Source organism: Heptranchias perlo, chromosome 7 (genome assembly GCF_035084215.1).
Source record: "Heptranchias perlo isolate sHepPer1 chromosome 7, sHepPer1.hap1, whole genome shotgun sequence".
Taxonomy (NCBI): Eukaryota; Metazoa; Chordata; class Chondrichthyes; order Hexanchiformes; family Hexanchidae; genus Heptranchias; species Heptranchias perlo.
The window spans coordinates 94,424,402-94,438,754 of NC_090331.1; the positions used below are offsets into that span (position 1 = coordinate 94,424,402).

Below are 14,353 nucleotides of genomic sequence, written 5' to 3' on the forward strand. Positions count from 1 at the left end.
AAGGGCAATTGGGGATATGGGCAATAAATGCTGGCCTTGCCAGTGTCGCCCATACCCCAAGAATGAGTATTAAAAAAAAACAGCTGCATAATCTGGGAGAGGAGAAAAGATCCCTGGGCCAATTTAGAAAAAACTCTGGGGAATTCCATTCAGACCCCTGAAGGCAATCAAGCAAACTCCAGAACACCGCAATAACTCATGGGTGTCCCTGATCCCAACTACATTCACATCATTTATTTTTATGAGATAGTGAGTGATGACTAACGCTTGAACTGCACGACAGGTTTGTTCCGCCCTTCAACCGCACTGTAGGTGTGTTCAGCCCTCGAACCGCACTGTAGGTGTGTTCAGCCCTCGAACCGCACTGTAGGTGTGTTCAGCCCTCGAACCGCACTGTAGGTGTGTTCAGCCCTCGAACCGCACTGTAGGTGTGTTCAGCCCTCGAACCGCACTGTAGGTGTGTTCAGCCCTCGAACCGCACTGTAGGTGTGTTCAGCCCTCGAACCGCACTGTAGGTGTGTTCAGCCCTCGAACCGCACTGTAGGTGTGTTCAGCCCTCGAACCGCATTGTAGGTGTGTTCAGCCCTCGAACCGCACTGTAGGTTTGTTCAGTCCTTGACCAGAGTTCAATTTCCACATGTTGCCTCCTTTTGAGGAGCAAACTGGGGAACAGGCTATCCTAGATCGGATATTGTGCAATGAGAAAGGGTTAATTAATGATCTTGTTGTGCGGGGTCCTTTAGGGAAGAGTGACCATAACATGATAGAATTCTTCATTAAGATGGAAATTGAAATAGTCCAATCCGAAACTAGGGTTCTAAATCTAAACAAAGGAAACTACAAAGGTATGAGGAGTGAGTTGGCTATGATAGATTGGGAAGCTTCATTAAAAGGCATGACGGTGGATAGGCAATGGCTGACATTTAAGGAACGAATGCACGAATTGTAACAATTATACATTCCTTTCTGGCACAAAAACACAAATGGAAAAGCGGCCCAACCATGGCTAACAAAAGAAATTAAGGATAGTATTAGATCCAAAGAGGAGTTGTATAAAGTTGCCAGAAAAAGTAGCAAGCCTGAGGATTGGGAGCAGTTTAGAATTCAGCAAAAAAGGACCAAGAGATTGATTAAGAGGGGAAAATAGAGTATGAGAGTAAACTTGCAAGAAACATAAAAGTGGACTGTAAAAGCTTCTACAAGTATGTAAAAAGAAAAAGATTAGTGAAGACAAATGTAGGTCCCTTACAGTCGGAAACGGGAGAATTTATAATGGGGAACAAGGAAATGGCAGAACAATTAAACAAATACTTCGGTTCTGTCTTCACGGAAGAGGACACAAATAACTTCCCAGAAATGCTGGGAACCAAGGGTCTAGTGAGAAGGAGGAATTAAAGGAAATTAGTATTAGTAAAAAAATAGTGCTGGAGAAATTAACGGGACTGAAAGCCGATAAATCCCCAGGGTCTGATAATCTGCATCCCAGAGTATTAAAAGAGGTAGCCATGGAAATAGTGGATGCATTGGTTGTCATCTTCCAAAATTCCAAAATAGGTTATGGAACAGTTCCTGCAGATTGGAGGGTGGCAAATGTAACCCCACTATTTAAAAAAGGAGGGAGAGAGAAAACAGGGAACTACAAACCGGTTAGCCTAACATCAGTAGTAGGGAAAATGCTAGAGTCTATTATAAAGGATGTGATAACAGGACACTTAGAAAATATCAACGGGATTCGACAAAGTCAGCATGGATTTATGAAAGGGAAATCATGTTTGACAAACCTACTGGAGTTTTTTGAGAATGTAACTGGTAGAATAGATAAGGGAGAACCAGTGGATGTGGTGTACTTGGATTTTCAGAAGGCCTTTGATAAAGTCCCACATAAGAGGTTAGTGTGCAAAATTAAAGCATATGGGATTGGGGGTAATATATTGGCATGGATTGAAAATTGGTTAACAGACAGGAAACAGAGAGTAGGAATAAATGGGTCTTTTTCGGGATGGCAGGCGGTGACTAGTGGGGTACCGCAGGGATCAGTGCTTGGGCCCCAGCTATTCTCAATATATATCAATGATTTGGATGAGGGAACCAAATGTAACATTTCCAAGTTTGCTGACGACACAAACTAGGTGGGATTGTGAGTTGTGAGGAGGATGCAAAGAGGCTTCAAGGCGATTTAGACAAGTTGAGTGAGTGGGCAAATACATGGCAGATGAAGTATAATGTGGATAAATGTGAAGTTATCCACTTCGGAAGGACAAACAGAAAGGCAGAGTATTATTTAAATGGTGATAGATTGGGAAATGTTGATGTACAAAGGGACCTGGGTGTCCTTGTACACCAGTCACTGAAAGCAAACATGCAGGTGCAGCAAGCAGTTAGGAAGGCAAATGGTATGTTGGCCTTCATTGCAAGAGGATTTGAGTACAGGAACAATGATGTCTTACTGCAGTTATACAGGGCCTTGGTGAGACCACACCTGGAGTATTGTGTGCAGTTTTGGTCTCTTTACCTAAGGATATACTTGCCATGGAGGGAGTGTAGCGAAGGTTCACCAGACTGATTCCTGGGATGGCAGGACTGTCACATGAGGAGAGATTAGGTCGACTCGGCCTGTATTCACTAGAGTTCAGAAGAATGAGAGGGGATCACATTGAAACATATAAAATTCTGACAGGGCTGGACAGACTGGATGCAGGGAGGATGTTCCCAATGGCTGGGGGGGTCCAGAACGAGGGGTCACAGTCTCAGGATACGGGGTAGGAAATTTAGGACTGAGATGAGGAGAAATTTCTTCACTCAGAGGGTGATGAACCTGTGGAATTCTCTACCACAGAAGGCTGTGGAGGCCAAGTCACTGAATATATTTAAGAAGGAGCTAGATAGATTTCTAGACACAGAAGGCATCAAGGGGGTATGGGGAGAGAGCGGGAATATGGTACTGAGATAGAGGATCAGCCATGATCATATTGAATGGCGGAACAGGCTCGAGGGGCCGAATGGCCTACTCCTGCTCCTATTTTCTATGTTTTTTACTTTCTCCGGCCCGGAGTGTTTGGAGTTTCATCAGTGTTAGTGTAATTGTCTTGTCCATCAAAGAGCTGAAGAAATCCCTGTATGTGGGATGGGAATTCAGAGTGATGATTACAGGCCTCAGCTGGATATAAAAGTCTTAAAGGGGCAGTGCCTGGGCAACTTCCCACATTGGATGACAGCCTATTCTTTTGTACACAGATGATGAGAGTGAGCGAGACCCTTCCAAAGATGCATAATGTTATTTTAATTTCCATTTTAGCTTGAACAGAAGCTCAATTGCACAACTTATGTTGCTGAACCACTGACAACGGCCAACTTGGCATCAATGGGCGATTCAGAGGGGGATATTTCTGGAGCTGTGCCTGTCAAGAAATTCTCCAACCAGCAGAATGATTGAGAACATATCTAACTAAAAGTGAAACATTGCTGCAATATTTTTAAACACTGTTTATTTCTGCACTCTATATGTTTTTTAAAAAAAAATCTACTGCAGCCATTAAAACTGAACAAATTAATAGGGAGGCTAATTTGTGCACCGCAGGGAATGATGTACCTAGAGGAGAGACGCCTGGTTCATCGAGACCTGGCGGCAAGAAACGTTTTGGTAAAGTCACCGAATCACATTAAGATCACCGACTTTGGCTTGGCCAGGCTGCTGGACGTAGATGAGAAAGAATACAATGCAGATGGCGGAAAGGTTGGTGAAATCATTCATTAACGTACGTAGAATTGCATAGAATTACATAGAATATACAGCCCAGAAACAGGCCATTCGGCCCAACCGATCTCGGGCTCACTAGCCTCCTCCCTCCCTATTTACTTCATCTCACCCTATCAGTATAACCTTCTATTCCTTTCTCCCTCATGTACTTATCTAGTTTCCCCTTAAATACATCTATGCTATTCTCCTCAACCACTCCTTGTGGTAGCGAGTTCCACATTCTCACCACCCTCTGAGTAAAGAAGTTTCTCCTGAATTCCTTATTGGATTTATTAGTGACTATCTTATATTTATGGCCTCTACTTTTGGTCTTTCCCACAAATGGAAACATCTTCATCACACCTACCCTATCAAACCCTTTCATAATTCTAAAGACCTCTATCAGGTCATCCCTCAGCCTTCTCTTTTCTAGAGAAAAGAGCCCCAGCCTGTTCAGTCTTTCCTGTTAGTTATAACCTCTCAGTTCTGGTATCATCCTTGTGAATCTTTTTTGCACTTTCTCCAGTGCCTCTATGTCCTTTTTATGTAAGTGTCACCGAGTCAAGGTACTGGATGGGAGTTTCAGCTCAGTAAGTGTGAGCAACTTATTTACATATTTATTGTCTAATTGCGATCTTTATCCATGCTACTTTCTGGTAATGCGCTGTGTGTGTCTCATTTGGAGAAGGCTCTTTGTTTGTAAGTGATAATGGCCCTCCCGAAAGCAATATGTTATTGCATAAATATACAGGAGTTTGACAGTGCTTGGTCAGCCTTTATCTCAAATTGGGCAAACTTTACTTCATTTGCAGAGATCACCTTCAGTGAAATTATAGCAAACAATTGTATTTTTTGTGTTGCTTTTGTCGCTGACTGAGGGTCTCATTAAAGTGAAGGTCTATTTAAATTTTCACATGCCTCCTCAGTTATTTATCTCGAAGGCCCCCCATTGTGAGGGAGGCACTAATGCCATTCTAAACCTACAATTTTTTACCTCACTATAGGGGAGAGACTTCCTCTGCTCACAGTGTGGACTGCCCTCTGTTCCAACTTTCGAGTGAAAGTGTTCAAAATAACAGTTTCACTAGCAATAACGATTAGAGTAAATCTCCCCCCATATAAGAATGCGATTGCTTTTTTTCACATTATTGTCTCCACTCAAATTGTTTCCAGATGTTTCCCCCGGATAACTCTGCTCTCCTCCAATTCTGGCCTCTGCTGCATCCCCCACTCCCTTCGCCCCACCATTGGTGGCTGCGCCTTCAGCCGTCTAGACCGAGCTCTGGAATTCCCTCCCTAAACCTTTCTGCTTCTCTATCTCTCTCTCCTCCTTTAAGAGCATAAGAACATAAGAAGCAGGAGTAGGCCATGCAGCCCCTCGAGCCTGCTCCGCCATTCGATAAGATCATGGCTGATCTTCGACCTCAACTCTACTTTCCCGCCCAATCCCCATATCCTTTGATTCCCCTGGAGTCCAAAAATCTATCAATCTCAGCCTTGAATATAGTCAACGACTCAGCATCCACAGTCCTTTGGGATAGAGAATTCCAAAGATTCACAACCCTCTGAGTGAGGAAATTCCTCCTCCTCGTCTTATATGGCCAACCCCTTATCCTGAGGCTATGTACCCTAGTTCTAGACTCTCAAGCCAGGGGAAACAACCTCTCAGCAACTAACTTATTAAGCCCCCTCAGAATCTTATATGTTTCAATGTGATCACCTCTCATTCTTCTAAACTCCAGAGAGTATAGTCCCATTTCACTCAACCTCTTTTCATAGGACAACCCTCTCATCCATTTTTAGGTGTTGGTTGAGGGGTAAATATTGGCCAGGACACCAGAGAGAGAACTTTCCTGGTCTTCTTCAAAATAGTGTGATGGGATATTTTACGTCTACCTGCAAGGGCAGACAGGGCCTCAACCAAAAGACGGTACCTCCGACAGTACTGCACTGGAGAGCCAGCCTGAATTTTGTGCTGAAGTCTCTAGAGAGGGGCTATGAACCCACAACTATCTATCTCAGAGGCAGGAGTACTACCAGTGAGCCACAGAGTCAAGTGCAGTAGATAAATTATACAGCAGAAACATAGGCCTGTTTCATTCCCCATACGGGAAATCCAACCTACAAAAGGATAATAAAGAATTTTACCCTTCAATGACTACAGAGAAATTGAGGGTCCTTCTATGTCTGACTAATGCAAAACACCAATCCTTACTCCTTGAAATAATTCTTAGTCCTTTAATGTACTTCTTGAAAATTCAATTTTAGTTTTACAATGCACCTTTCATAAACCCACAGAAGACATATTACCTACTGGACTCTGCTTCCTACACCTTTCATATGCAAGAAAAGATCCCCTGTCACTCTGAACAGTAACTGATTTAATAAGATTATCAATAATTTGTTAAGTACAGAAGAGAACAATGATGGACCATCGTTTTTCTTCAGATCATTCTTTCCCATTTTTCCCAGTTCTTCCACCCTCCCCTCCTGAAGATGCTGGCTTTTGCTTGGGGTGCAGGCCTAGAGGTGCTGTTCAGTTTTTGGCAGCCCACCCTAGTGGTCATTCCTCATGTGCTAACCTGGGCTGTGAGTCTCAGTGGCCTATTCAATTACAGTCGAGCCCAATTCTTTCCTCTACCCAATATCCTCAAAAGCGCATGCCCACGAGGGCCTCTCGATGCCCATCAGAAAAGAAAGAAAGACTTGCATTTGTTTGGCGCCTTTCATGACCTCAGGATGTCCCAAAGTGCTTTACAGCCAATGAAGCACTTTTTAAAGCGTAGTCACTGTTGTAATGTAGGAAACGCGGCAGCCAATTTGCGCACAGCAAGATCCCACAAGCAGCAATGTGATAATGAGCAGACACCTTGACTGATTTCTTCCCCTACCCCCGCTCCCCCCTCCCACCCTGCTAGTCCATGGCTCTGAGGCCAAGTTCGATGCGATGCTACTGCCCTTGCTGAGGTCGGCTACCTCAGCAAAGCCCAGGACTTGAACCTGGGGCTGTCTGGTCCATTTGGTTTAGTGCTGCACTGGGGAGACTGTTCCATTCCCCATTTTTGCTGGACGTTGGACATAGCAGTCTCCAGTAATCAACCAGAGGTCATTTCTCAATAAAGGCAGAGGAATGAAGTCACAATTGTTACTTCCCTTGCCCGAAACCACCAAACATCAGGAGCATGGAACAGGTTAATAGTTTTACCATCTGTACTGGCAGCTGGTGTCTCCACAGAAACGGAATAATATAGCCATAGAAAATTGAAGTGGTATATATATCATAAAAAATAACTCATACCTTCCAGTGATTTCAAGGCTGTAATGTAATTTCAGGCTTCACGTGACGGTTATAAACTGCTCAAGATTTACTCTTATAGATAATCCCAACTGCTCAATGAGATTACAGTTTTAAAATCACTCCCTGGCATTGGTTATTCACCGCAGAAAGGGAATGTATCTAAAATCATATTCACATTCACAGGGTCTTTGGAAAAATGTGTTAGAATGTTTGTATATATATTTTTAATAATTTTCGGCTGTCAGGTGAATCAAACCCTTTACGGCAGTCTGTATGGTCATTCTCCCTGAGCAGACTGACAGCTGATTGCAGCAATGACACCGAAACGTGCAGGACAGATATGTAGCCAGTGACTTCTAATTCACTGTGCATGAAATCACCGCTCCCAATTCGAATGCCCATCATAATATTCTGCCTTTTACCAACTCAATGTACCCTGGCTTGTGGGGACTTCAGCAGATTTAAAGCCCTCGGAAGTATTGAGCGAGCTCCGTTCCCAGATGCATCTAAGCAGAATCTAGACAAGTACATGAGGGAGAAAGGAATAGAAGGATATGTTGATAGGGTGAGATGAAGTAGGGAAGGAGGAGGCTCGTGTGGAGCATAAACGCCGGCATGGACCAGTTGGGCCGAATGGCCTGTTTCTGTGCTGTAAAATTCTACGTAATTCTAAGCTTGAAAATGTGGGCTGATATAATTGGGTTTAAATATAATAATGCTTATATTGTGCCTTATCATATCAAAACATCTTAAAATGCTGTTGTTATGGACACAAATTCAGTGCCAGCCATGCCCCACAGACAGCAGTTAATCTGTTTTGTATGGTGTTGGTTGAAAAGGGATGGAACAGAGGAAGAGGAGTAGGCCATTCAGCCCCTCAAACCTGTTCTGCCAATCAATTCGATCATGGCTGATCTGTATCTCAACTCTATTTACTGCCTTGGTTTCATATCCCTAATACACTGACCGAACAAAAATCTATCAATCTCAGTTTTGAATTGTTGCTTAGGATACCAGGAGAACTCTCGGCCTTCCTTTTTTCAAATTAACATCCACGCGAATCATTAGATAAGACTTCAGCTTGACTCCCCATCCAAAGTAAGACACAACACTCCCTCGGTACTACATTGGATTGTCAGCCTAGATTTCATGCCCTGCCTTGAACCCACAGCCTTCTGATACCAGAGGCAAGAGAGGTACTGACTGAGCCAAGCAGGCAATTGGGACTAGCTTAGTGGTATAAACTGGGTGACATGGACATGTTGGGCCGAAGGGCCTGTTTCCATGTTGTAACTTCTATGATTCTATGATTCTATATGACCCAGTGCCACCTCTGCTCTACCTCAGCTGCTCCACTGCTGAAAGCATTACCCACACTTTTGTCACCTGTAAGCCTGATTAATCCAGCATCCTCCTTGCTGGACTCCCATCCTGGACTTTCCATAAACTCCGACACAGCTGCTCGTAACCTCACACGAAGCCCGACCCGCCCATCACACCCCTGTCCTCAATGACCTAAACTGGATCCCTGTCTCCCAATGTTTATTTGTTCTTTGGGTGTGGGCAACCCTGGCAAGGCTACATTTATTGCCCATCCCTAGTTGCCCTGAGAGTCAACCATTTAGACTGAGACTGGAGTCATATTGAGGCCAGACCTGGTGGGAGTGGCTAGTTGCCTTCCCTGAAAGACACCAGTGAACCAGCAGCTTTCATGGTCATTTTTATTTTCTGGTGCGGCCCACGAATTAACCAGATTGATAGAACTGGTGGGATTTGAACTCATGATCCTCGGGTTGCTAGTCAAGTGCCACAAATGTTACACAACTCTACTCCTGTTTAAAATTAAACTCCTTTTCCTCATCTTCAGATCCCTCGACAGCCTCATCCCACCAATCAATGCGACCTCACATATCTCATATTCCCTCCCACACGCTTTGGACCTCTGAATCGGCCTTTTGTGCACTCCCAACCTTTGGACCACCCTCTTTAAACTGCCCCTCCCTCCCCTCCCAGTTCGCCTTCTTGTCCAAACCAATCTTTTGAAGAAAGCTTTCAGTCCCCCCTCCCAATCACTCCCTCCACGGCCTGGCGGGGGTTCTCTACATATTTTCATTTGTGAAGCACCTTGAGATTTTTTTTCACATTAAAGGCACTAAATAAAATTATTGTTGTAGCAGACTTAGAAGCTCCCAGTAATCCTACTAAACTTGTAGCACTGACTTTGTAATCCTCTTGAGTCGTTCGGCTAATAGAGAAAAAGAAAGAAAGAACTTGCATTTATATTGCGCCTTTCATGACCTCAGGACGCCTCAAAGTGCTTTACAGCCAATGAAGTACATTTGAAGCGTAGTCACTGTTGTAATGTAGGAAACACGGCAGCCAATTTGCTCACAGCAAGATCCCACAAACAGCCATGTGATAGTGACCAGATCGTCTGTTTTTTAGTGACGTTGGTTGAGAGATAAATATTGGCCAGGACACCGGGGAGAACTCCCCTGCTGTTTTTCAAAATAGTGCCATGGGATCTTTCACATCCAGCTGAGAGGGCAGACAGGGCCTCAGTTTAACATCTCACCTGACAAACGGCACTCCCTCAGTACTGCATTAGAGTGTCAGCCTAGATTTTGTGCTTAAGTCTCTGGAGTGGGACTCCGAGGCAAAAGTGCTACCCCTGACACTGTAGTTGTGAGTTACTTGTTTCCTCTCATGGTTTCGGAATCCATCCCAAAGTCTCCAATAGATGACTGCCTTATAGTCACTCCAGATCTTCATGATTCTTCATTGAACCTGCTGCCATCCCAATCTATGAAGAGGCAGCACTGGCACAGTTGCCAACTTCACTTAATGCTTGGCACAGTGCAAACTCTCCAAATTCATGGCACGCCTGGAATTCCTGGCTTACGGGAAGGCTCAGGAGTAGGATTGGGGGAATATTCCTGCAGTGGGAAACAGGTGGACTCTTCTAACGTGGACACGTTGTCAGACATTCCCCTGGCTTGCTGGTGGGATCCAAACACTTTAAGCAGGACATTTCTAGATATTCAGGAAATGATGGGAGAACTGAAATGCATCTTCTGATTCTCCCTGGCTTCATTCAATAAATCAAATTGCCAGAATAAGAAACTGTCCCTTTGTTGCCTTGAGGTTCCTGCTATAGTGATATTATCTTGCGATAGAAAATATTAAATAGACATGTTGGGAGACCCCCTCTTTCCCCCCCTCCCTCCCTCCCTCCAACTCCAACAGCTCAGTGTGTTTAACCAGTGAGTGACTGTGCCACACAGAATGGGGATACCTGTGCTGATTTAGCTGCTCTCAGGATAGGAGCTCTAGTTAGTCTCCTAGGTGAGGGAAGGGGAAATTGGGCAGGGTTCCTGCTCCAGATCCCTATTCAAGTGACTCCCTGCCGGGAAGTGCTGTTGTATGGAAGGATGTCCAGTCAGGACAGGATTGGAGTCGGCTGTGATATCTCCATGGCTGAACAGCCGGCTGCCACTCACCAGCATAGCTCACCCATGAAAAATGGCTACTTGGACAAAGGGAGCGGAAAATTAGGGGAAAAAAAATAATGGCAGTAACTTTGTAATCGAGATGGGGCAAACGTTATAATGAGGGCGGCGTATAGAATCCAAACATTGTCTCCATGTTACTTGTATGAGAACAGTTGTGAGCATTGCTCTAATGTTCTTTGCCATATCCTTGCAGATGCCGATTAAGTGGATGGCTTTGGAATGTATTCACTACAGGAAGTTCACTCATCAAAGTGACGTGTGGAGCTACGGTAGGTTCTAGACTGAGGTACTGCGTGTTTTCTGGCAAGAGGTGGCGTTGTGCCACGCGACGCGCAACACGCCTATCAGATTTCCCTTGACCTTTCTGAATCCGTCCTGAGGTTCAGGCCTGCGGTGGGTGATAAGTGGATTTTTTTTTTTCGTTTCTCTCCCGCAGGCGTCACCATTTGGGAGTTGATGACTTTTGGCGGGAAGCCGTACGACGGGATCCCAGCCCGTGAAATCCCGGACATTTTGGAGAAAGGAGAGCGTCTTTCTCAACCTCCGATCTGTACCATTGACGTCTACATGGTGATGGTCAAATGTAAGCGTTACTCCAGCAACGTTGAAAAGTGACTCTTTAAACAATGCTCGGGCACAGATCTGCCTGGGGATGAATAGAGCAGAATGACAAAGACCTCATTTGAAGTGCAAAGTCTCCAAAAGATTGAAGGGTCCCTTTTGTACACAGAGTGAAAGCAGCAGATGGTCACACGGGGAGTTAGTCTTCAGATTTACTCCTGCACTTTTTAAATCCAGATCTAATGGAAAGTCTTGGTTCCTAGCCCAGTGTGTGCAGGGGGAACAAACACACCACTGTAGCAGTGTTGGCACAAAGATGACAGGCTGTCATAACACGACCACACACAATAACCCTCACCTCCACTCTGTGCATCTGTGCACACAAGTTCCAAGTGTGCCCATCTGAATGATTTGAAGTCAGCTTTTTTGCTGCTGCTCCCCAGTTTAAAGGGGCATTGTTAACTGGTCAGCTCCCTAACTTATCAAATTCCCTTCCAAAACCACTCACCCCGCTTTCTCGCTCTGCCTTCTAAGCCTCCCAACAACAAAAGCCATCGCTTTCAGTGCTCCGTTGATCTCCTCCCTGGTCCCCCGCAAAAAAAAAAACTCCTTCACCTGCTGCTCAGCGTCCAACTGTCCTCCCTTTGTAAAACTATCTGAGCTGTTCGATGACGTGAGGTTTCATTACCGACACACTTTTCCTGGGTTCGTTGACAGAATTGTGTGTGCGATGGTGGCGATGGTCGTCTCCTTTGTGATGATTAAAATTCGAAACCATCGAGAAGAAGAAACGCAGAGTAAAATTCCACACGTAGTACGGCATTCAGTCCCAGCCTTTCCTAACCTGACATCCACTTTCCAGCCGAGGATATTGGATAAGGAATGGCAGTTGCAATCTTATAATCATAAATGTAAGGAATCTTACAACACCAGGTTATAGTCCAACTGTTTTATTTGAAAAATCACAAGCTTCCGGAGGCTTCATCCTTCGTCAGGTGAGCGAAGGAAAAAGCTCACCTGACGAAGGAGAAAGCCTCCGAAAGCTTGTGATTTTCAAATAAAACAGTTGGACTATAACCTGGTGCTGTAAGATTCCTTACATTTGTCAACCCCAGTCCATCACCGGCATCTCCACATCATGGTTATAATCATAAAGCACAGAAGGCGGCCATTCGGCTCATTGTTCCTGTGCAGGCTCTTTGAAAGAGCGATCCAATTAGTCCCACTCCCCTGCTCTTTCCCCATAGCCTTGCAAATTTTCTCATTTTCAAGTAGAAAGTTACTATTGAACCTGCTTCCACTACAATTTCAGGCAGTGCATTCCAGATCATGTTCAAAAAGAATTCTCCTCATCTCCCCCCTGGATATTTTGCTAATTAAACCTGTGACTTTTGGTGTCTGACCCTCCTGCCAGTGGGAACAGAATTCTGACAGACTCCTTGCGGTGGATACTGCAGCCGATTGTCACACTCGCCACTGACACCCTGGCTAGGGACAGATAGGTCGGTGATTGGACAGGGGATGCAGTGGTCAGTATGCCTCAGTACTGCACTGCATGAAGCAAACTGGGAATGACGAGTTCAACCAATCTTGGTTACATGAAGGCTAATAACTGCAGGCAAATCAGATTCTGCAAATAAATCCTTTATACAGCAATCTCATTAATGGAGCCCCGATGAACCATCTTATTCTCAGAAGCCTCTGCTCTTCTGCTGAATTCTAATTTTAGTGAAGTTTATCGGAGTATTTGCCATTTCCTTTTAATATTCACCCTTTACTTTTCATGAAATGAAGAACCACTTCAATCGCATTTCATCAGGACAGGATAGTTCAACAGTACATATCCTTGTCAGCATTCAGGCAAAATATTATAATTTAAATTATATCTTTTATAATTGAAAGCTCCATTGTGCCCTGCAGTCTTTGCAAAATTATTTATTTTCACCGTCTTCTCAAGGAGCTGCCTGCTTGAGTAATGTTCTGTTTTTGCCCTGCTGATGAGAAGATATTCTATTTTTTTTTGCAAGTGATAATGAATAAAAGATGGTAGTTTCTGCAGCCAAGGATGCTCCCCACAGCTTGTGTACTCTCACACGCTGACCACGGCTTGTGTACTCTCACACGCTGACCACGGCTTGTGTACTCTCACACGCTGACCACGGCTTGTGTACTCTCACACGCTGACCACGGCTTGTGTACTCTCACACGCTGACCACGGCTTGTGTACTCTCACACGCTGACCACGGCTTGTGCACTCTCACACACTGACCACGGCTTGTGTACTCTCACACGCTGACCACGGCTTGTGTACTCTCACACGCTGACCACGGCTTGTGTACTCTCACACGCTGACCACGGCTTGTGTACTCTCACACGCTGACCACATCTTGTGTACTCTCACACGCTGACCACAGCTTGTGTACTCTCACACGCTGACCACAGCTTGTGTACTCTCACACGCTGACCACAGCTTGTGCACTCTCACACGCTGACCACAGCTTGTGCACTCACACACGCTGACCACAGCTTGTGTACTCTCACAGGCTGACCACAGCTTGTGTACTCTCACACGCTGACCACAGCTTGTGTACTCTCACACACTGCCCAAAGCTTGTGCACTCTCACACACTGACCACAGCTTGTGCACTCACATGCACAGACCACAGATTGTGTACTCACACAAACTGCCCACAGATTGTGTACTCACACACACTGACCACAGATTGTGTACACACACACAGACCACAGCTTGTGTACTCACACACACTGACCACAGCTTGTGTACTCACAGACACTGCCCACAGCTTGTGTACACAAAGACACTGACCACAGATTGTGTACTCACACACACAGACCACAGCTTGTGTACTCACACACAATGACCACAGCTTGTGTACTCACACACACTGACCACAGCTTGTGTACTCAAACACACACTGACCACAGGTTGTGTACTCACACACACTGACCACAGCTTGTGTACTCACATACACTGACCACAGCTTGTGTACTCAAACACACACTGACCACAACTTGTGTACTCACAGACACTGACCACAGCTTGTGTACTCACACACACTGACCACAACTTGTGTACTCACAGACGCTGACCACAGCTTGTGCACTCACACACACTGATCACAGCTTGTGTACTCACATACACTGACCACAACTTGTGTACTCACAGACGCTGACCACAGCTTGTGCACTCACAGACACTGACCACAGCTTGTGTACTCACACACA

At 45.0% G+C, this 14,353-nt stretch overlaps 1 protein-coding gene across 1 annotated transcript in view; it reads left to right on the forward strand.

Annotated features, from left to right (window-relative positions):
- The window catches only part of LOC137324060 (receptor tyrosine-protein kinase erbB-4-like), a 938,904-nt gene that overhangs the window by 843,320 nt on the left and 81,231 nt on the right, over positions 1 to 14,353 (forward strand). Inside the window, exons 21-23 of the mRNA XM_067988230.1 lie at positions 3,578 to 3,733; positions 10,740 to 10,815; positions 10,983 to 11,129. Of these exons, the coding sequence (XP_067844331.1) occupies positions 3,578 to 3,733; positions 10,740 to 10,815; positions 10,983 to 11,129 (379 nt within the window). The remainder of the gene's footprint in view (positions 1 to 3,577; positions 3,734 to 10,739; positions 10,816 to 10,982; positions 11,130 to 14,353) is intronic.